A 24564-nucleotide genomic window follows, 5' to 3' on the forward strand; every position below is an offset into this window, starting at 1 on the left:
GGATCTCATAAATGCATAAAAATTAAGACCTGCAGTATCTTTAATAAGATTATGGCTGATTTGATTTTAACCTCAACTTCACTTTACTGCCTCTTCCCTGTAATCCATGATTCCCTTAAAGTCCAAAAATCTGCTTTGACCCTAAAGGTCCTCAAAAATTGTGTGTCTGCAGGCTTCGGAGCTAGAGAATTCCGACGATTCATGCCCCAGAATTGGAACACAATCTCCCAGCATCTACTCTGTCAGATCTCCTCAGATTTTGATCAGATCAGATCTCCTACTTCTAAATTTCAGCATGTATGTGCCCATTTTATCCATCATAAGGCCAGCTTTACTTACCAGAGACCATCTCTAACAAACCTTCTCTGTACCATCCCTAAGGCAGTATATTCTCCCTTAGACTTCAAGTTGTTTGCCCATGTACGTTGTGTAGGGCAAGATAATGAATACTGATAGGTTGCTTGACCTTGAAAGATGTCGTCATATTGCATCAATCTTTTGTCAGGGGAAGCTTTATTCATGTTGTATGCAATGGCTTGTTGGCTGTTAGTACAGAGCTTGAAATTTGATCAACGAACAAGAGTAGACTACTTGGCTCGCTGAGCTTGCTCTGCCTTTCAATAATAAAATGGCTAATCTGATTTTAACCTCAACTCTACATTCCTTTATATTCCTGATAATCTTTCATCCCCTTGGTAATAAAGAATCTATCTACCTCTGCCTTTTTATAAAAAATAGATTCTGCATCCACTGCCTTTTTGAGGAGGGGAATTCCAAAGATACTCAATCCTCAGAGAAAACTGACTTCAATGTTCTTCAAGCTTGTGGACATTTTAGCAGGTTATTAAGTGGGTATAATAAGCTGGGATCAAGATCCATCTCATTATGAATTACTGAGGCCAATTTTGGAGTCCGACAATGATTTGACATTGAAATGAGATAATACAGGAAACGTGTTACTGTCTCTGCTTTATACGTTCAGCAATGCCTTTAACCAGTCAGGAAAAAGGACAGTCCTTTTCACTGGCATTCATTTGTGCATTATATTGTTAGGTTAGAAGTGGTGTTGATCAGCTGAGAGAATTTCATTGTATAATGCATAAGTTAACTGTTAGACAAAGATTGATGGCATTGCAACGAGAAGAAATTGTCGATCTTGAAGGAATATTGGTCTTAAATAGATGAATTATGCAACTTTTTAATAAGCTAAACTTCCTTCAGAGAAAGAATTGACATTGTGCAAACAATTAAAAGTTTGTAATTTTACCGAAGATTAGTTGGTCTGAGCTTTATCAGGTGTAACTGTGTTTTAGGTGTAAAAGGCACAAAATCGCTAGTTTCTTTTTCGACATAAGCCATGTGAAAAATGCATGACATGTCAGTCAACATTTGGAGGAGAAAAATGTTAATATTTCACAAACTCTTCATCAAAATTAGATATCTTGCTTTATTGGTCTCACCAAATGCGAAGCAGTAATGTGTGCGCGATATATGTTCAGTATTTCCGTTATTTTGCACAGAGAGACATGGTCTTGAAGCTTCTCATGTTGCATTCAAGAACTAATGCAAAAACACCAAAGTTAGCCAAGTTCACTCTGGCTGAGGTGTTGCCATGGAGATATCCACAGGGCCCAATGCCCCTCCAAACTCATGGGAATCCAATAGAGACAGATCATGTTAGAACACATTCATTTGTAAAGAATGGGTGCTTGTATATATATCACTTGCAAGTATATATGAGCTTGATTGTAAGTTTGTTGTTTGTAGTTCTCTATTGCTTTCAATTAGTGACTCGCCAGACAATGAACAACTACCGCTCATGCAATATAAATTGCTGTCATTTTTTTATTGTTGAAATTTGAAATTTCACGTTCTTTCGTTGTCCTGATGAGTACAGATGAAAAGCATTGGCAACATAAGAACCAAGAGCAGGACAAGGCAATTCAGCCTCTCAAGACTGATCTGTTATTTGATATGATGGTGGCTGATTTCATCTCTGCCTCAACTATACTTTCCTGCTGGCTGTCCCTAACCATTCAACCCATTGCTAATTAAGCATCTATTTATCTCCTCCTCAAATTTACTCAATGTCTCCACATCCACTGCACTCTGAAGTGCAAAGAGACTTGGGAGCTTGAGTCCAGGATTCTCACAATTTGCAGGTTGAGACACTAGTTAGGAAGGCAAATGTAATGATGGCATTTATTTTGAGAGGACTTGAATATAAAAGGAGGGATGTACTTCTGAGGCTCTGTAAAGCGCTGGAATTCATTGCCACAGAAGGCTGTGGAGGCCATGTCATTGAGTATATTTAAGACTGAGATAGATAGGTTCTTGATTATCTATGGGATTAAGGATTATGGGGAGAATGGGGTTGAGAAACATATCAGCCATGATTGAATGGCAGAGCAGACTCAATGGGCTGAATGGCCTAATTTCTGCTTCTGTGTCTTATGGTTACTTGGGAGTAGTGAATTCCATGGATTCATGACCCTTTTAGAGAAGTAATTTCTCCTCATCTCTGTTTTAAATCTGTTATCCCTCAGCCAAAAGTGTATGCAATACTCCAGGTGGGGTCTCGCTAATGCCTGCAGTTCTCTTCTTTTATACTCACTTGTCTATTTTTATACTGTATTCTATACTCTATTGTGTAATATTTCTCTGACATATTCTTTTCAGCAATGTTCGGTTTTGTGCTACCAAATTACTTTTGGACTTAGTTTATACAAAAGCTATTGTTGGGAAGGACACATTCTGTCACCTTTTTTTTCTTGCACTCATTGCCAATGTCAATAAAGGGAAAGCCAACACTTTTTTGTATGAGAGGAAAATGTTGATCAGTTGTCAAGTTGACACAGGTAGAGGTGGTGTTGTGGAGAATGCAGTAGTTAATGATGATTGACAGTTAACTACCAAGCTTTGTTTAGATTTTAACCCAGACAGCTTGGGTCTGGTTGATTAGGGCATTGCCCAAGAAATGATCCAGCAAAAGGCTGTTGTCCATTTTGTTGAGTTGACATTTATTTTTGAAATCTCTTCTTTTGGAAATGTTTTTGTTTCCTGTTTTCAGTTGTGCGTAAGTGGTTTTGTTGCGATAGAATGATGGATAGGAGAGAGAAAAGTATTTCTTCAAAAGGAAGATAACAGTCTTGCAGTTTTGTACAATAAGTTGGGCAGTAACAAAAACAGAAATTGTTTGAGCAAGTCAGCAAGTCTGACAGCATCTGTCGGAGGAAAACAGAGTGAATGCTTTGAGTCCATTGGCACTTCACAGCACAATTGGACGTTTATTCTGTTGCTTCAGGTTTCTGTTCTCGCTGATGTTTGATTACCTTTCCAGATCAATTGTTTTACTGAGGAAATCCAAAGAGTCCGAGCCTTGAATAGGGATCAAATTTGGCATCTTTTTTTAACTAATGAGCACAGTATCTCATCAGAATGTATGTTTACTCATTGGAAAGGAGCTAGTCATAGATTAAAACCTATGCTAGAGCAGCTTTGTGGGGCGAAAAGTTGGCAAGGACAAGCTGAGCATCATATTTATTTGTCTTTGCTGTTTTCTGCAAAATACTAACAATACACGCAGTCCCCAGTTTACAAACCGGTTCTGTTCCTGATGTGTTCGTAGGTCAATTTGTACACAGCTCCAAACCCAATACAGTGCAGAATGAAATAGCTGTTCATATGGGATCTTGTTCCTGAGCGCAAGTGTTCATAAATGCAGGGGTTAAGGATCACTTGTAACTTGGTTTTGCTAAATTTGAAATCTGCAGAAGTGAGACAAGTTTGAAACTGTCCAGATCTACTTACTTATTTCCAGATGCTTTCAAGCATTAGTTTACTATTTTAAATAGACATTATGCTTGTTGTCAGATGAATTGCTATTGTGAACTTGAGCAGTGGAACAGTTTACTATGCAGCTGGCAATGTTAATGTTTTATTTTCCTTATCGAAGAGAAAGTATTTTTGTCTTCTTTGTTCAAACTGGAATTGTTTGTTTGAGGGTTATTTTGTTTTCTTTGCCTTTCTCGGGGTTTCTGAGTATTTTCTTTTAAAACGCTTTGATTTTTGTGTTTTTCTGTACAGGTCTCACTTGAAAACCATAATGCTGCTGTTATGTACAATCCAGAGTTTCAGACCCCAGAGTCACTGCAGGAAGCAATCGATGACATGGGATTTGAAGCTACATTGAATGCAAGTCCAATGATTATCCCTCAAGAATCACCCCTTCTCAGTAACAAGAGGGAACTCGCTCCTCAGCCTGGCCAGCAGATTGTAAGCCAAATGCCCAGCACTAATGTCACAGTGAGAAATAAGTTATTTGATGAAAATGATTCAGCCTTCACCTTTATCCCCACCACACCAAGTGTTAAAGAGGAAATCGTTGACTTAAAGGTGGACAGTTCTTCAGTGGGAAAAAAGTTGTCAATGATTGAAGACACTTCGTCCATCCAAGGCAGTGAAATGGTGGTAAAGATGAGAGTTGAAGGAATGACTTGTCATTCCTGTTGCAGCACGATTGAAGGCAAGATTGGGAAGCTACAAGGTGTTCAGCGCATTAAAGGTGATCTTTAAAAAAAAAAATTATTTTCTTTGCAACTTTCCTGGTTCTGGCAGGTAGATCTTTGTTGACCAAAGAATTCTGCCAATTTTGTTCATTCTTTTATGTGCATGAGCAAAGGAGGTTACAGAACAGGTAAAAGTAACAAATCAAAATGGGTTTACTCTGCCTACAATAGGAAAATTGAGTTTACTCAAACACATAAACTCATATGGTTTAATTGGATTACAAGAAAGCACAAAAACATTTTATATCTTTACTCATAATTGCAGCTTATAAATTCATTTATAGCCTCTATAGGGGACAGTTTATTTGTCTTTTAAAAAGAAACCTTCACTGCTAAATATAAATCTTGAGGTGCAGCGTGGTATTACGTGTGTTAATTGCCTGATTTTTCACTAATTAAACAATGGCAAGATAGTGCTCCCTGCAACACGAGGGATCATAGCTGTGTTTGCATTTCAGAGGACAGGAATACTTTCCAGCGTGACGATTCTCAGTGAAAGTGTTAGTAACCATTCTTGCTCATCTTGATTAACATCCCAACAACTATCGAATAGTTGTCTGTAAATGACCTTGGGAACTATTTGACATCTATCTCAACACTGACAAAAGCCATAAATGTTTAATTATTATATAAGTTCTGAAGTTTTTTTAATTTTATTCTGCATTTCCTGATCATTTTAGTTATGTCTGGGTGCAATTCTAACTGCTGTGCTTTGCTGCATGACTTTTGTCATGTAACTGGGAGGGAGATGTGTACAATATTATAGTGCTTGTTCAGTGTGTGAATACTTAACAATTTTTCTGATCCAAATTATTGGAAAAAAATTGGAGAGCGAAAATGAAAAGTGATTTAAAAATGGAAATAGTGTGTCAGTTACAAAGAACACGTGGGTTAAAATTTCAGATGGCACCTTCTGTTTTGATGACACATCACTCTTGAAATATGAAGATGTTCCTTGCGCTATGGTACATTTTCTTTGTTTCTGTTGGCACACACTCTTTGCCATACTGTTGCTAGGTTCAGTCCCACAGGTACTAGGAGCCCTCTGGTATTTTGGCCAAGGGGGCGTTCTTTAAACGTGAGCATGGATGATAACCATTAACTGACTCAGGTCAGTGTAAAGTTGGAGAATTCAGCTTGGTTATCTTCTTGCCTACTGTGCTCAGAATGCAGTCTTGAACCATACTGCAGTCAAAGCATGAGGCTACATGTTTGTTTTTCGCCTCTCACCCAAAACAGGGAGTCCAATTAGAGTTTCTCAGTCTGTTGAATTTGTTGGTCTCAGCTTGGATTTGATCCAGAGACTTTCTGCTTTATGTGGCTTAGTGCAAAGTCTGAGTTTTTGTCTATCGCACCATTGAGAGTGTAGAATGTTTTGGACTTTTTTATTGAAAAATTAATGTTCTACAAGGTCATTTATGTAAGTTTGCATAATTTAAAGTCTGCTTTAATGTATTGAATTAATATTAACCAGATGTTTCTTTTTAAATATAAAGTTTCTTTGAATAATCAGGAAGCCACAATTGTGTACCAAGCCCACCTCATCACACCAGAGGACCTCAGGACTCAAATCGAAATTGCTGGATTTAATGCCACAATCAGAACCAAGGCCAAACCTTTGAAGCTTGACCTTAACATTGAACGTCTAATAAATGCAACTCAGGTGACCAAACCCGATCCACAGGAGGTGACTAACAGATTGACAAACTTGATCCTTAGAATAGATGGCATGCACTGTAATTCCTGCGTAATGAACATAGAGAGTAACTTGTCAGAACTTCCAGCTGTACACAACATCAAGGTTTCTTTGGAATCCAAGAGTGCCACAGTACAGTACAACTCAGCCATCATTACTCCAAATGCCTTAAAGCGGGCTATTGAAGCCTTGCCACCTGGGAATTTCAAAGTTTCACTCCGTAATGAATGTCATGATAACATGTCTTCACTTGGTGTTACTGAGCATCCTTTAGTAACTTCACCACAACTACGTACCTTGGATTCGAGGAAGCATCGGTTGAGCCATGTGACGGTGATTAATATTAAAGGAATGGTTTGTGATTCTTGTGTAAAAACTATCGAAGAAAATATTTCAAACAAAAGTGGAGTGATCTCAATTCATGTCTCCCTTGCACAACACAATGGAACTGTGGAGTATGATCCTCTATTTACCAATCCTGAAGAACTGAAGGAGATGATTGATGATATGGGATTTGATGCCATTCTTCCTGGTAATGTTTTTTAATCTAAGAATGCATTTTCATATCTTTTTTTTTCAATTTCAATACTTGCACACCCTTAATGATCATCCTTGCATCCCTTGATCATAAGGGTAAGTTGCATTGTTGCCTCCCAGATGATTACCCCTCCTGTTTGTGTCTCCTGGCAGCATACCACTTTTTAGTGGAGAAGCCCTATCTTTTTGTTTTGTTTCTTTTCTGTTTCGAGTGGGCTTCACTTAGATACAGTACTGTCATGAGAACTTGCGTTAAGCAATAGTATTAGAATGCTGACATTACCCTGTTAGGTTTGTGTATTCCTTGACTGGAGTAAAGTAAAGAATCATTTACAAATGTTAAGGAAATCTTTAGTGTTCTGATCAGTACATGTAGAATACTGTCAATATAAGTGAAAGAATTAAGCCCTACTAAGGAAATGCACTGCACATGATAGAAGAGAGCCATGCAGTCTTGGATAACTGCAAATGTGAACTTCTGAATAACCTTGAGGTCATTGATCTTGGCCAGAATGTCAAGAGGTACTTTTACTCTAGGGCTGTCAAGTTAAGCTGAGTGTTCTTATAGCCAAGTTTCATAATTTGACTTCAGCTGAAAAATGCAAGTGCTATTTGAAAAGGGAGTCCATCTTATCTGTGATGTCACCCTTTTTTAGCCTGTAAATGTTCACTGTGAAGACTCATTGTTTGGATGAGCTAACGGGGCAATGTCAACGTTGCCCTTTTAAATCTTTGCACTGTCCCCCTAAACCGATAGTTTTGGACTCCCTGAGCCTGATAAAAGACCTTGTCTGTTCACCCTCTCCATGACCCTCATGATTTTGTAGACTTCTCTAAGGTCACCCTTCGGCGTCTGACGCTCCAGGGAAAACAGCCTCAGCCTATTCAGCATTATATTACATTTACAGTGTGGAAACAGGCCCTTTGGCCCAACAAATCCACACAGACCCGCCGAAGCGCAACCCACCCGTACCCCTACATTTACCCCTTACCTAAGGTGGCCAATTCACCTTGACCTGCACATCTTTGGACTGTGGGAGGAAACCGGAGCACCTGGAGGAAACCCACGCAGACACAGGGAGAACGTGCAAACTCCACACAGTCAGTCGCCTGAGGCAGGAATTGAACCCGGGTCTCAGGCGCTGTGAGGCAGCAGTGCTAACCATGCCACCCATCTTTTCATCCAAATTGTTTATGTAAATGACAAACAACAGTATACCCAGCACCAATCCTTGCGGAACACCACTGGTCACAGGCCTCCAGTCTGAATTCTGAAACTATGCCCTTTGGTGTTAAATTCTCCCATGAGGGGAATCATCTTCTCACTATTTACACCGGCAAGTACCCTAAGAATCCAATATGTTTCAGTGAGATCATCTTTCATTCTTCTGAACTCTGATGAGTAGAGTCTCAACCTTTAGCTTTTACTCATGACACAATCCCTCCTTGTCAGTGAAATTTGCCCAGTAGGATAGAGATCACAAAAACACAGCCTGAAGTGGAATTGACATCTCCCTATATCTCAAACCCTGGAACCATTCTTGCAGGTCTTTTCTGAACCCTGTAAAGTTTCACAACATGTTTCCCATGGCACAGAGACCAGAATTGCGCATAGTATTCTAAAAGTGGCCTAACCTTCAATATCCTATAAAGCCACTGCATGGCCTCCCAACTTGTATACTGAATGCACTGACCAGTGCAGACAAGCATACCAAATGCCGCCTTCACTATCCTATCTAACTGGGACTCTACTTTCGAGGAACTATGAACCTGGATTCCAAGGTCTCTTTGTTGAGCAACACTCCCCAGGACCTTCCCACTAAGTGTATACATGCTGCTCTGATTTACCTTTCCAAAAAGCAGCACCTCACACTTATCTAACTTAAACTCCATCTGCCAGTCCCTGACCCATTTGCCCATCTGATCAATAACTTATTGTAATCTGAGGTAACCTTATTCGCTGTCCACTACACCTCCAATTTTGGTGCCCTCTACAAACTTACTAACTATACCTCCTATGTTCACATCCAAATCATTTATTCAAATGATGAAAAGTAGTGGACATCATCAATCATCTTTGTTATTTTCTCAAAAAAACTCAATCAAGTTAGTGAGACGCAATTTTCCATGCTCAAAGCCAAGTTGACTATCCCTAATCAGTCCTTGCCTTTCTAAATGCATGTAAATCTTGTCCCTCCAGATCCCCTCCAAAAGCATGCCTGCCACTGATGGCTGGCTCATTGGTCTATAGTTCCCTGGCTTTTCCTTACCACCTTTCTTAAATAGTGGCACCATGCTAGCCAATTTCCAGTCTTCTGGCACCTCACCTGTGGCTATTGATGATACAAATATCTCAACAAGGGGCCCAGCAATCACTTCCCTCACTTTCTACAGGGTCAGTTAGAAATGGATTTCTGTGCAAAGTAGATATGCATTTTCCTTCCACTTTGCCCCAAGTTTAAAACCATTTTAAACTTATACAGGGAAAGTGGGATTATCACTGGACTGTTCATCTTGATATCTCGGTAACGTTGAAATCGCGCCATCGTAGATGATGGAACTTGAATTCACTTAAAATCTGGAACTAAAAATCTAATGATCACCATGAAACCATTGTCAATTGTAGAAAAACCCCATGTGGCTTACTGATGTCCTTGAGGGAAGGAAACGTACCATCCTTTCTTGGTCTGGTCTGTATGTGACTGCAGACCCACAGCCATTGATTCTTAACTGCCCTCTGGGCAGTTAGGCATGGGCAATGAATGCTGGCCTAGCCAGTGATATCCTGAATGTACTTTAAAAAATACTTTCAATCTCTTCAGTTAATTGTAAGGATCTATATATCTTCGTAGGAACCAACAAAGTTGGTGTAAAACTAAGCACAGTGGCAGTAATACAGTGGCAAGCTCCTGAAATAATGGTCATGCATGAAATGGAAATGTCACACAGGTGTGAAAAGGCAACTCTCTTGGAATACAAGTAAAGACATAATACTCTGTAGGGACGTCCTGCTTTATAATGATGTACTTTATCTGTGTGAATCCACTTAATATCTGACAAGTGAAAAAGTGCAATTGATGGTTTTGATGAATTCTAGTGCACGTTCCATAATGCAACTTATAATGAAGTTATTATGCAAATTGCATTGCAGCAAGTAACGAACCTGCAGTGTTACCAACAGAAGTTTTGCCCAAAGTATCTGTTAAAGGGAAAAGCATGAGGAATGGGCTATGTGAAACTGGGATGGTGGCAATGAAAGGAGAGATGCAGGAGTTGAGCATTCCTCAGCAGAACGCAGAAGCCCCAGTGCCAGAAAAATGCTTTATTCAGATTACTGGCATGACCTGTGCATCATGTGTGGCTAACATTGAGAGGAACTTGAAGCAGGAAGATGGTAAGCATATTTGTTCTGTATCTTCTATGGGACTTATATTTATTACAAACGTCTTTCAAGTCTTAATTTGGTTTCTTCTCTCCTCCCTCTGAGATCTTGTCAGTTGGAGCATTCTCTTGAGCAAGAATGGTTCCTCTTTCCTCAACACCTCAAGCTACTGGTTATTCGCATTGTCCATCTGCAGCTTTCCTATTGGGTATAATATGAACATTGATCGATGTTTTAACAGACAGGAAGTGGAAATTGGACATTTTCAAGTTGGCAGACTGAATGGTGAAGTGCTGCAAGGGTCAGTGCTGAGGCATTAGCTATCTGTCATCTGCATTAATGACATCGGTGAAGAGATAGGAAGAATAGAAAATTATGATTGATGAGTCTGTTGAAGTTTTTTTTAACGATACAAATTGCAAGTTTAATAAAAGGAAGTCAGTGATTTAGTGTAATTGATTTTTAGACACTTCCCACAGGAAGTTGATAAGCAGAATTAAAGCACGTGTGACAGGAGGTAATATACTGGCATGGATTATGGATTAGCTAGTGGACGGGAAGTAGAAGGTAGGAATATATGGGTCACTGTTGTGTTGGCATGCTATGTAAAGTGAGGTACCACAAAGATCAGTCCTTGGATCCCTGTTCAGAATATTTTTCAATTATTTGGATGTGGAGACTAAATGTAATATTTCCAGGTTTGCAGACAATACAAAGCTAGATGGAAACTTGTGAGGAAGATGCTTAAGTGCCTATGAGAGGATTTGGACAGGTTTAGTGAGTTAGCAAGAACATTATAGATAGAATGCAATGTTGAAAAATGTGAGTTATCCACTATGATAGGAAGAACAGATGCACAGAATATTTCTTAAATGCTAAGAGATTAGAAGGTGTAGATGTATACAAGGACATGGATGTCCTTGTCAATAAACCACTGAAGGCTAACATACAGGTGCAGCAAGCAATAAGGAAAATCAATGGTATGATCTTTTTCACAGGAGGATTTCAATATAGGAGTAGCAAAATCTTGAATTGTATAGAATCTTGGTTAGACTGCACCAGGAGTACTGTATGCAGTTTTGATCCCCATTACTTAAGATGTTAAACTGTCAAAGTTAGTGCTTCAAAGGTCCACCCGACTTATTCTTAGGATGGTGGGAAGGTCCTACAAAAAAAGATTGGGGAAACAGAGCCTGTATCATCTTTAGAATGTCGAAGAATAAGAAGTAATCTCATTTGAATCTTAGAAAATACTTTAAAGGGGTCGACAGTTTAGCTGTGAATAAGATGTGTCCGCTGAACGAGGAGTCTAGAACTGCGGGACGCACTCCCAAAATACAAGAAGCCAAAGAGGACTGAGATGAGGAGCATTGTTTTTTAATTAGAAGGTTCTAAATTTTTGTAATTCTGTACCCCTAATCAGCTGTGAAAGTTGACTCCTTGTGTCTATTTGAAGTGGAGATTAGTATTTACAAATTTGTTAATGACATTAAGGGATATGGGAAAATTGGAAAAAGGTATTGAAGTAGATGGTCAGCCATGATTGTATTGAATGGCACAGCAGGCCTGAGAGACTGAATAGCCTACTCCTGTTTCTATGTTCCTAATGTATCAAAGTTTGCTATGATGCAGGGTGGTCGGTTAGTTTTGGTAAGGATGCAAAGTGGCTGCAGAAAAACATTAGATAGGTTAAGTGAATGAACAAAAAGATGACAGATGGATTATGTTGTAGTGGTGAAGTTATTCACTTTAGCCACAAGAATAACAAATCAGAATGTCTTTTGAATGATGTGAAACTCCTGAATGTTGCTATTCAAAAAGACACTGCATATGCTTGTACCAGTAATGCATGCAAGTACAGCAAGACATCAAATCAAATAGCATTTAACGTGCAAGAATAAAAAAGCCTGATTAAAATTGTACAGGAATTTGGTAAGAACATATTTGCAGTACTGTATGCAGTTTTGGTCTCCCCGTTTAAGATATACTTGGATTGGAGACAGTACATTGAAGGTTCTCCAAATTTGGTCCTGGAATCAGGTCGTTACGATTAGAGGTTGAAGGAATTGGGTCTGTGTCCTTGGAAGAGTGAAAAGAGATCTAATAGAAACAGTAAAATTTCTGAAGAGTGTTGATCCCGTAGATGCTGGCTGACAGTGCCGATCAGAGAATCTGAAACATTTGACGGTCTCGGGATAAGGGACGCATCATTTAGGACTGAGATGAAAGATTAGTTCACGCAAAGCATTGTAAATCTTGGGAATTCTTTGCCCCAGATTGTTTCCAAGCTTCCATTATTGAATACATTTTAAGGCTGGAGTAGACAGATTTTGGTGTTTTAGGGAATCAAGGGATATGGGAAGCAGACAGAAAAGTGGAGTTGAGGTCCAAATCAACCATGATTGGGTGGAATGGTTGAATAGCTTGATTGGCCATTTGGTCTGCTCCTGCTCCTATTTCCTCTGTCCATATGACCGCATAGAGACGACAACATCCAGTGTTTATTCCTGTCCTTATCTGATACCTGTAAAGAAGGGTACTGATCAAGAAGAGGAAGCTTTCCAGATCTTTTTTAATTCCATGGTGAACATTGTTAAGACCAGCTGTACTGCTGCTAGTATCTGCTTTGGATGAGATCAGCAAATTCTGTGTATGAAAGTGGAAGAAAGGACAAAAGACCAATGTTTCCCATCAAGCTTTGTGTTTAGGATGCCACTTAACCTGCTGTGCAGTTACAACTTTTTATTTCAAATCAAACATCTAATATCATTTCTTTTTTTGGCATCATCATTGCAGAATAGTTCCTGTTTAGGTTGTGTTATGCAATGAACTGTCTGCTGAAATAACCTTTCATCTTTCTCACATTAAGTCTTCAATTCTTCTCCCTTCATGCAATGTTTTTAATTTTTCGATATCATCAGTACTACTCTTGGGACTGCACTTTTTTTCAGTCTTTTCATTGCTTAAGTAAGCCATCCAATTTGTTCCAATTCCTCTTTGTAATTTCACTTTGCTGAAGTTGAAATCCATCAAGTATTTTCCAGCTGTAGCTCACTTATATCAGAACCTTAAAACTGGGCAAGTTAACCTTGTATTTTCCCTGCTTCCTGCAATCAGCAGACTTTTAAAATTCAACCTTCATTTTCTTGCAATAGAAAAAATGTTCAAGGGCACTGTGTACTCCCACTCTGACCAGTAGCAATCAATCTTGACAGTGTAATTAAATTTAATTCTGCTTTAGTGCATATGATGTGTGCGGAGCAATTTTTGTTAGTGAATCAAGTACTTGAAATATAATTTAGCTTTCAGATGACATTTCTAAGTTATTCTAGTCATATTTGACTTTCTATTCACTCACCTGATTTAATTATCATCAAAACTTTGAATCATCCTTTTCATTTCTGTATGTGTTCATACATTTAAGGTAATGTTGATTTTAATTTTTAACGGTCTTGAAAAAGTATGAATTAAATCTTAAAAAGTAAAATTCAGAACTAAGTAATACACTTGACATTTCTCCACAGAAACATGCTTCATGTTTATGCTGTTCAAGGAGCTGATCATTTTTATTTCTCAATTTATGCATCTACATTGTAAAGGTTTTTGTTTGTGTGTCACTCATGGTGTAGAATCATGGCGTGTCTTTGGTGGGGTCTGAGGTTGAGCCTCTATCACTTGATAAATTTGTAGTCCAGTTGTCTTCCCTACCTCCTTATACTTCATTCCTAATTTATGATCTCTGACTAGATAAAACCTCAATTTCTTACTGGACTTATTCTCTGTTGTACCCATTCCTCTCAACTGTCTTTGCTGTATTCAACCCAACATATGTTCAACTAACACTGCCTTATTGATCCTCATTCCCAGCTTTCTGATGAGAAGGCTTGTGCATTTCTTGAATGATTTAAAAAATTATATTAAGTTCCTGTCAGGGTATTCTATGCCCTGCGACACAAAAGATCAAAAGCCGAGAGGGATGTCTGTGCAGGAAGTGTTGGGAATAAAATCTGCATATGCTTACAGGAAGTTTTCATCACTTATCATAGAGTTCTGGGATTGAGTATAGAGTCCAGACTCTTACTTCAGCTGAGATCATTGGAGACTTGGGATCATAGAGTCTTAAAGATGTACAGCATGGAAACAGACCCTTCGGTCCAACCCGTCCATGCCGACCAGATATCCCAACCCAATCTAGTCCCACCTGCCAGCACCAGGCCCATATCCCTCCAAAGCCTTCCTATTCATATACCCATCCAAATGCCTCTTAAATGTTGCAATTGTACCAGCCTCCACCACTTCCTCTGGCAGCTCATTCCATACGCGTACCACCCTCTGTGTGAAAAAGTTGCCCCTTAGGTCCCTTTATATATTTCCCCTTTCACCCTAAACCTATGCCCTCTAGTTCAGGTCTCCCTGACCCCAGGGAAAAGACTTTGTCTACTTACCCTATCCATGCCCCACATGATTTTGTAAACCTCTATAAGGTCACCCCTCAGCCTCCGATGCTCCAGGGAAAACAGCTCCAGCCTGTTCAGCCTCTCCTCATAGCTCAAATTCTCCAACCCTGGCAACATCCTTGTAAATCTTTTCTGAACCCTTTCAAGTTTCACAACATTTTTCTGACAGGAAGGAGACCAGAATTGCACACAATATTCGAACAATGGTAAAAACAATGACTGCAGATGCTGGAAACCAGAGTCTAGATTAGAGTGGTGCTGGAAAAGCACAGAGATTCAGGCAGCATCTCAGGAGCAGTAAAATCGACTCTATTCCAACAATGACCTAACCAATGTCCTGTACAGCCAAGACATGACGTCCCTTTTAGATCTGGTCTATCCTTTTCCATCACAATTTAAAATCTAATGGAATTATTGTTGCTGGCCCCAAAGTGCTCTTCCACTAGCACTCAGTTACCTGCCCTGTCTTATTTCCCAAGAGTAGGTCAAGTTTTTCACCACCTATAGAAGGTACATCCACAGACTGAATCAGAAAATTAGGAGAAAGTGAGGACTGCAGATGCTGGAGATCAGAGCTGAAAAATGTGTTGCTGGAAAAACGCAGCAGGTCAGGCAGGATCAAAGGAGAAGGAGAATCGATGTTTCGGGCATAAGCCTTTCTTCCTGAAGAAGGGCTTATGCCCGAAACGTCGATTCTCCTGCTCCTTTGATGCTGCCTGACCTGCTGTGCTTTTCCAGCAACACATTTTTCAGCTCTCAATCAGAAAATTGTCTTGTATGCACTTAACAAATTCCTCTCCATCTACACCCTTAACACTATGGCAGTCCCAGTCTATGTTTGGAAAGATAAAATCCCCTACTAAAACCATGCAATTATTCTTGCAGATAGCTGAGACCAGCTTACAAGTTTGTTTCTCAATTTCACCTCTGACTATTAGGGGGTCTACAATACAGTCCCACTAAGGTGATCATCCCTGTCTTATTTCTCAGTTCCACCCAAATAATTTCCCTGGATGTATTTCCAGGAATGTCCTCCCTCAGCACAGCTGTAATGCTAAACCTCATCAAAAACGCCACTCTTCCTCCTCTCTTGCCTCTCTTTATATCCTTCCTGTAGCATTTATATCCTGGAACATTAAGCTGCCAGTCCTGCCCATCCCTGAGCCATGTTTCTGTAATTGCTATGATATCCCAGTCCCATGTTCCTGACCATGCCCTGAGTTCATCTGCCTTCCCTGTTAGGCCCCTTGCATTGAAATAAATGCAGTTTAATTTATTAGTCCTATCTTGTCCCTGCCTGCCCTGACTGTTTTGACTTGCTTCTGTTCTCAACTGTACCAGTCTCCGATTGATCTGTTTCCTCGCTATCTCCCTAGGTCCCCCACAAACTCCTCCCAACTTACTAGTTTAAATCCTTCCGAGCAGCTGTAACAAATTTCCCTGCCAGTATATTAGTCCCCTTCCAAATTAGGTGCAAACCGTCCTCCTTGTACAGGTCACTTCTACCCCAAAAGCGATTCCAATGATCCAAAAATGTGGATCCTTCTCCCATACAGCAGCTCCTCAGCCATGCATTCATCTGCTCTATCCTCCTCTTCCCACCCTCACTAGCTCATAGCACCAGGAGTAATCCAGATATTACTACTCTTGAGGACCTCCTTTTTAAATTCCTGCCTGACTCTCTGTAATCTCCCTTCAGAATCTCAACCCTTTCTCTTCCTATGTCGTTGGTTCCCATGTGGTCAATGACCTCTTGCTGACCCGTCTCCCCCATGAGATCATTCTGTAGCCTGTCTGACACATCCTTGATACTGGCACCAGAGAAGCAACACACCATTCTGATTTTTCGTTGCTGGCCACAGAAAGGTCCCTCTGTACCTCTGACTAGAGAATCCCTGAACACAATTGATCTCTTGGAACCCGATGTACCCCTCGTTGCATTAGAGCCAGTCTCAATACCAGAAACTTGGCTGTTTGTGCTATGTTCCCCTGAGAATCCATTACCCCCCCATCATTTTCCAAAACGGCATACTTGTTTGAAATGGGTATAGCCACAGAAGGCTCCTGCACTAGTTGCCTACCCCTCTTACCTTTCCTGGACTTACCCCACCTTTGTGACTGTATCTGAGACTTTACCCCCTTCCTCTAACTGCCATCCATCATATACTGTTGCTGTTGCAAATTCCTCATTGCTTCTAACTGTCTCTCCAACTGATCCATTTGATCTGATAAGATTCGCAACCAACAGCATTTATTGCAGATATAATCCGCAGTAACCCTTAAACGCCTTGACTGCATTTTTATCTCTTGTCGAAAAAAAAAATTAGCCTTATTTGGGAAATGGTCAAGTTGGAAATGCTTTCGAAATAAAAAAAAATCTGGAAACAAAATTCCTATTGCAACTCATTTCAGTGTTAGCAATCTGTGTCTGGAACTTTGTTCCTTGATTGAAGTTCACATTGCCATTTTCATTTTCTATTTTTGTGTTCTATGTGTATAAAATTCCTTTTAAGTTAAAATTCATCAGTGAAATAACCTAACAAAGGTGCTACTTATGAACCTTTTGCATCTTAATCAGAAATGTCTGCTTTTAACTTGTTCAGCAACTGCAGATTTGTTAGCAGCATGTGGGTGTGTTAATGGTAAATGAGCATAAATGCTGAAATTATTTTGAGCTTTTTAGCAAAGGCTGCAGTGTTGTCATTTAATGTGAGTTTTTTTTATTCTTTCAAGGAATATATTCTGTATTGGTTGCTCTAATGGCTGGAAAAGCAGAAGTGAGGTATAACCCAGGTATCGTAAAGCCCCCCGATATTGCAGACTTAATAAAGGAACTGGGCTTTGGAGCCTCTGTACTGGAGGACTATGATGGATCAGATGGTCAGTTGGAACTTGTTGTGAGTATAGAGTTCAAATATCGCTGAATTGTTCACTATTTCAAGGGAAATAATTCTAACCAATATAGTTACAGCAACACTTCCTTATTTTTATGCTGTATTCTTTTTGCAAGAAATACTTCGGCCTTCCTTATTACCTGCTGTATCTGCACACTAGTTTTCTGCGATTCATGCATGAGGGCACCCAGAATCATTAGGCCCATTCATCTAATCTATCCATGTCTTTTTGTAAATTTCTTAGTTATTCCACTGCAACTTGGTTTGTTGTCTTTTGCAAATTTAGCTACAGCACTTTCTGTCCCTACATTGAAGTTATTAATATAGCTAGTAAATAGTTGGGCCTGAGGACTAAACCCTGTAGTACCCCATTAGTTATGTCTTGCCAACCAGAAAAAGACCCATTTATCCTACCTCTCGGCTTACTGTTGGTTAGCCTGTCCTCTGGCGAAGCTAATAAATTATGACTTGTGGTCTTAGCTTGTGTATCAACCTTTTTTGCGACACCTTATCTTGACTGTTCTGGTCTATTCAAGATGGTGCCAGAATCATGGTGACTGTTTTCACTGTGAAGTACACAAAACAATAAAATCATTCATTCTTTCGTTGACAATTTCCAGAAGATTGATAGTTGGGTGTTCAGTAACGGTAATGCTTCTGAATGTCAAGGATCGATGATTAGATTCTGTTTTGTTGGAGATGGTCAATAACTTTTGTCTGTCTGCCCTTGAAGTCTGTCAGTGTCCTCTTCATAGTTCACAGTACTTACAAATTATGCCTTTTGTGAATTTTCAACTTGTGCCTGGCCCATCAAGTATGATCATTAATATAAATCAAGCAAAGCAGAGATCCTCATACAAACCATTGGGTAATGCACAGTATATCTTCCATTAGTGTGAAAATCATCTGTTTTGATTCACTTAGCAAACAATGCTGTCAATGTACATTTTATTCCTTGAGGCTTTCAAGTAAATGGCAAGCACTTCAAGAGGCGTCTTTCAGAAATCTGTGTGCAGTACATGATGTCAACAGCATCACCCTTCTCAACCCTCTTTGCTATCTCAACAAAACATTTCTGTCATGTTCTTTAACTTTTACCTAGGTGAGAGGAATGACTTGTGCCTCATGTGTTCATAATATTGAGTCAACACTTATGAAAACCAAAGGTATACTTTATACATCAGTGGCGCTTGCAACCAATAAAGCTCACATCAGATTTGATAAAGAGTGCATTGGCCCTCGTGATGTCATCAAATGCATCGAGGTGAGTTTGGATGATTTTAATCTTTTCTGTTATTAACTGAAAATTTGCAGACCCTTTATACATTTACTACTGTAACATCTTATGTTTCTTCAGAATGCTTTGTCTATTTCTGCATGTACCACTCCTGATATTGCCTGAGAACAGTATTATGGTAATTATATTTGACTTGATTGCTACTGGACTGACCTTCCTGGCTTAAGTATATTTTTGATGCCTGATCAACATAATAATAAATAGAAACTTGGTGTGTTTTCTGATTATATTTGTAGATCCATATTATGGGTATCTTGAATATTGAAAGCCTTTGCCACTGTAACTGCAGTGTGTGCTCTCTACAGGATGCACTGCAGCAACTCAGTTTATTCAACAGCATCGTCTCAATCCAAACACAGTGGATAAATAGAGGCAGTGTAGGCTTTGAGTTCCTCAAATTTTTATGTCATCCTAAAATGAATATTTGTTACTATTCATTCATCATTACTGAGTTGAGATCCTGAAACACGCTATCTGAAAACAATGGAGAAGTGTAGTCAACACGTTGCAAGTCCCTCCATATTTTTCATAAAAACCCAAATAGAAGTTGGAGTCGTATAACTGAAAAGCCAGGAGAGTTTTGCAACTTGGAAATCGAGGGTTTTAATTATTGAGCTTTACGATTCCGCATAATCTTTTGGAGACTGTGGGAGGGAAAATTTGAGACTGACTGGCAGAAGGAGTCTTTCGAGTCAAGGAGATTCTGCCTGACAACAGCCCTTTGGTTAAGCTGAAGACTTAAAATGCTGCAAGTGCCAGCAGCAGTACAATAGAAGAAACACCCAGAGCTTTGTCTCTCGCTTGTGCTCATGCTGTCTCGCTGACACTGCCTCTGTCTCGCCCTCTGGGTGTTGTCTGCCCACTGAGCGTCATCCACCTTCTGGCTCTGGCTCTGACCTTGGTTCTCTGGTGCTAGCATTTGCTATCACCCTTTGATTTTTTATCTCGTTCGCTCTCTCGCTATCTATAGTGTGTGTGTTAAACAGATTGTCTTTTATGTGGCTTAATTGTGATTGTGTTTGTAATTGGGGTTTTGAAAGGGTATAGTTTGAGTTTCACAAGCTAGAAATATTATATTTCCCTGGTTTTGTTAAAGTTAAGTGTGTTACAATAAATAGTTATTTACATCTGTTACCATACAAACTGATGTGAATTACTCTTGTCCTGAGGAGCTGTCTAACAGACAAATTGATTATCTTGATCATCTTATTGGGATTTTATATACTTGTATGTTTTGTGATGGTTTGAGGAAGAGTTAGGTATGATTAGCGGTGCATTGTTCCCAGCTAAGTCATGACAACATGCACTGCAACAGTTCAATAAGGATGCCCACCATTAACTACTTGAGAACAATTGGAGATCACCAATAAATGCTCCCCTTCCTAATGGTATGCATTATAATTCTTTACACAGTTGAATATAATCTACTGTACAACTGCTGCTAGATTGTTGTGTTGAACCAGTGAAAAGTGTAAATATTACTGGAGTTCTGAATCTTAATTTTTTTTAATAGGATCTGGGCTTTGAAGCATCCTTAGTCAAAAGAGATCGCTCTGCTAGCCACTTGGATCATAGAGAAGAAATCAGTCGGTAAATTCCATTTCCGCATTTGAAGTTGATCTCCACATTAAGCTGAAGGATGTAGAACGTTTTATCACAAAAAATAGGAGCAGAAGTAGACCCTTTGGCTTCTTGAGCCTGCTTTGTCATTCAATAAGATAATTGAATCACCAGTGGTACAAGACATGTAGTGACTCCACCCTCACTGTCTTCAGAGGCAATGTGTTTCAAAGTGTCTCACCCCACAGACAAAATAAGTTCTTCTCATCTCTATCCTGAAAAGATAGCAGTGTGTTCTAATTCTGAAGTGAATCCCAAGAGGAAACATCCTTTCTGCATCCACTTTGTCAAGACCACTCAGCATCATATGCATTTCAAGTCATTCCTGACTCTACTAAGCACCAATGGAAATAACTCCAGCCAGTCTCTCCTCATAAGTCAACCTATTTATTCCAGATATCATTCTCGTAAACATCCTCTGAAGAGTTTCCAGTCCATTTATATCTTGTTTGAATAAGGAAACTAAAAGTGCACTCTGTATTGGAGATGTGGTCTCACCCTCACCAATGCCATATCTAACTGAGACAAAACATCCTTACTGTTTCATTCAATTCTTTAGTAATACTTGTAAGAAGGATAACATCCCATTAACCTTCTAGACTATCTGATATATCTGCAGACTAATGCTTCGTGACTCATGCACTAGAAGACACAAAGTTCCACAGTGGTTCTCTATTTAAGTAATACCTTTGTTATTCTTCCTGTCCAAGTGAACAAGTTTATGTTTTTCTCCATCTGCAAATTATTCAACTTAACCATATCCATCTGCAAACTTTTGTCATCTTCGCAACATAGTTCCCTCCCTGTCTTGGTGTCATCTACGGGTTTAGCTCCCCATATCAAAGTCATTGATGTAAATTGCAAAATGTTAAGGCCTCAGTACAGACCTGTATAGCACTGCACTCCGTTCATCAACTTGTAGGAGAAGCTTTCTGATGATTTGAAAGAGTTTAAAGTTTCATTATCCACTGGAGCATAGGGAGAGTTGTTTGGGAGTTAATTTTCGTTGTGAGAACCAAACTTTGTGAATAGTTGTGGATCTGCATTCGAAAGAGTTTGGTAAGTATAGAATAGAATCATGAGGAAAATGTATAATTAATGGAGGAGGTTATTTTGAGAACAGAGGCCAAAACCTTGCACAATTAATGAGTTAATGGAAACAAAATCCGAGGATAAACAATGAACTACCTGACAGTAGAGTAACTGAAGTGAAAAGTAGCTGTCTATCTCTGTAAGAACAAAAAAGGGTGGGAAAACTTGAATATATGTGGCAATTGCATATTTGTAGAAGTTGTAGATCTGACTCAATGATTTTTGAATCAATACTGTAACGTAGTACTTGTGTGAAAGATGACATGGCTTTAACTGGGAATGAAGTCTTGCCTGTTTTTCAAAGTAATGACTGTCGGCACTTGTTCATTTTTTAAAGAAAATGATGGAAGCACTTCCTTTGTGGCAGGTGGTCAGGAGAGAGGAAGATTATAAGAGAAAAGTTTGTCCTATTTTCTGCAATAAATTTTACATAGATTGCATCAAGGGGGGATATCTGTGCCACAATATCTTTCCACTCTCACTTCGGCTCTTAATCACAACAACAGTTGTGTGTAGTTATACCATATTCGATGCTGCAAACTGTATGTTAGTTCCTTTTTACACTTATGAGTAAGGGAGAGGCATGAACTGTCTCATTTTTGGTTGGTCGCAACAAAGGTTAAGTTTCTTTTAGCATGAGGCTATGCCTTTCTCCAGTTAAAATATAGTTAACATTTGTTTATACTGCGAGCAAGGACAATGCAAGTTTCTTAATGTGTAAAAGAGCAATTTAAATATCTACTAACCTCAACAAAAATAACACTTATCAAACATATGGCCTTAATTCAGTAATTGTGCCCTCACATTACCATGTACGCTGCTAGAAAGTTAAAAGAGGATTATGTCCAGTAGAAAGAAAGATAAACTGATATGCAGTCTAGATCCTTTGAGTGTCCTTGAGGCCTAGAGTTTTAACATGAGACCATAGTTCAGCAAGTTGGTTTCTTGGAGATTATCAGCAGTTAGGTATTAAGATTAACTTTTGGAGTTCTTGGTTTTTCTCCTGCTTCTTTGCAGTAAGTGCAGTCAAGCGAGGTGCTTTCCTTTTGAGAGGCAGAGAACCTTCTTGGTCTGTGTTCAGTTCTGCATTCTTAATTCCATCATCATTGGTCTGCCAAAACTAGCTCCTTGTAAAAGGGTTGATAATTGCAGGTGAGGTTTTATCTCCAGTATGTAAATATTCTTGTAATAGCATAAATCAAATAGAATATGGCTATCTCTTCACACATCCCATTGAGCAGGTCTGGCTGATTTTAATGCCATTAGCAAATATATTGATATCAGCTCTGGCTATCTTTGATCGAAACCACACTTGTTTCATGAATCTTTGTCAATTTGTGTAGGTCAGGTTATCCTTGTGGCAATTTCAAATTAGTATTTTGGTTTGTTTCAGCCAAGAGACCTAGATATTAAATTGTCTGATGGAACGTAAAGACCAATGTTGGATTTCTTTATATCATTGTGAGAACATACTAGGAAGCCTTCTGACCATCAAAAATAAGAATTGGCTCTGCGATGCTGGATTGAAACCAGCCCAGTTTATTGGAAACATTTCAGCATGGCTTTGCTACAAAATTAAAAGGACAAGATCATCCAATTCTGTACTGTTAATTTTTGTTTTTTTTTAAGTATGCTTCTATTCTGGCTGGTTAAGTTCTGGTAATAAACAAAATACTTCTATTGTGATTTGTTTTTGTCAGATGGAGGAGATCCTTCTTCGTCAGTTTATTTTTTTGCGTTCCTGTGATGATCATGATGATTTACATGATAGTTGTAGACCATGCATTCTACAAAAGCCATCAGAATAGCTCAACACCGAATGAGCTTGAAAAACACCATGCCTCAATGTTTCTGGAGCGGCAACTCCTTCCAGGGCTTTCCATTATGAATTTGTTGTCCTTCATACTCTGTGTTCCAGTTCAGGTATGTTTTGTCTGATTTGGATATGCTGAAATTAATTTTTATTCTGTTTCTGGATACTCAAACACAATAAGTGACCATAAAGTTGAAATCCTGTTGTGAAATTGTGATTCTAACATTAGCCATTTTTCAATTAGCGCATACTTTTGTCAATTTTTCTGTGTTCTGACTCCCTGTTTTGAAATAGTTGATTCATTTCTGATTTGTGGTTCCATTCTCCACTGGTCATTGTTCATATGTATGCCTGGGTACTGAGCGTGAATCAGTTGTTAGACCAACACAGTAAAGACTAAAACATAAAAAAGGAAAATGTTGGAAATCCTCACCAAGTCAGACAGTGTCTATCGAGAGAGTGGGATGGAGTTCATGTTTCAGATCAATGACCTTTCATCAAATCTGGAAAAAGTTAGGCTATTTTAAAGTAAGTACAGTGGTGGGAGAGGTAGTAAAACAAAAAAGAAATTCTGCTGTAGGGTGGAAAGTAGGAATGATTAAATGACAAAAATAATGTTGCAAGACAAAGCAGAGTTATGATCCCAGTTATGAGAATACTGGATAAACTGGTTCTTTATGATCTGGTTTGATCAACCTTTAATCCTGCAATAAGTAGCAGGATTCAAGGATTGAGTTGAAACACCACAATGTTTTGTACAGTCTAAGCAACCGTGACCTATAGGTACACTGAACAAGCCAGATAATGATTCTAAACTAGCATTTGCTATAGAACACAGACTGAACTCCTTTTTAACATTCTGAATTAATAGGAGGTAAACACACAACCTCTTTGAACACTTAGACCGCAGTTTAATGGCCCATGTAGTCCAGGCAGATTCCATCTAAAGATTAATGACAGAGAGTCACCAAATCTTACTTAACATTCCATCTCCAGCAAACGCTTGAGATTGTTTCCAACTATCTAATGACCAACTCAGTTTTGGCTTTTATAGTGCAGCTTGCTTCACCTAAACTGGCACTGAATTTCCCTAAACTTTAGTCTTCTCTGATCCATAATTACTGCTTGTGGGCTTCTATCACCCTGCTCTCAGCTGCCCTGAACTATCAATGACTCCCAGGGATTTTTTTTAACCCTAACGTTTTTAC

The 24564-nt window shown here is 39.1% G+C and overlaps 1 protein-coding gene across 3 annotated transcripts in view; it reads left to right on the forward strand.

The window, feature by feature from the left end:
• The window catches only part of LOC122557337 (copper-transporting ATPase 1-like), a 100079-nt gene that overhangs the window by 43659 nt on the left and 31856 nt on the right, over positions 1-24564 (forward strand). For all 3 annotated transcript variants that reach the window (XM_043704939.1, XM_043704941.1, XM_043704940.1), the window contains exons 3-9: positions 4087-4564; positions 6065-6796; positions 9953-10195; positions 17374-17537; positions 18637-18798; positions 20345-20421; positions 23244-23466. In XM_043704939.1, the coding sequence (XP_043560874.1) occupies positions 4087-4564; positions 6065-6796; positions 9953-10195; positions 17374-17537; positions 18637-18798; positions 20345-20421; positions 23244-23466 (2079 nt within the window). The remainder of the gene's footprint in view (positions 1-4086; positions 4565-6064; positions 6797-9952; positions 10196-17373; positions 17538-18636; positions 18799-20344; positions 20422-23243; positions 23467-24564) is intronic.

Source organism: Chiloscyllium plagiosum, chromosome 15 (assembly GCF_004010195.1).
Source record: "Chiloscyllium plagiosum isolate BGI_BamShark_2017 chromosome 15, ASM401019v2, whole genome shotgun sequence".
Classification (NCBI taxonomy): Eukaryota; Metazoa; Chordata; class Chondrichthyes; order Orectolobiformes; family Hemiscylliidae; genus Chiloscyllium; species Chiloscyllium plagiosum.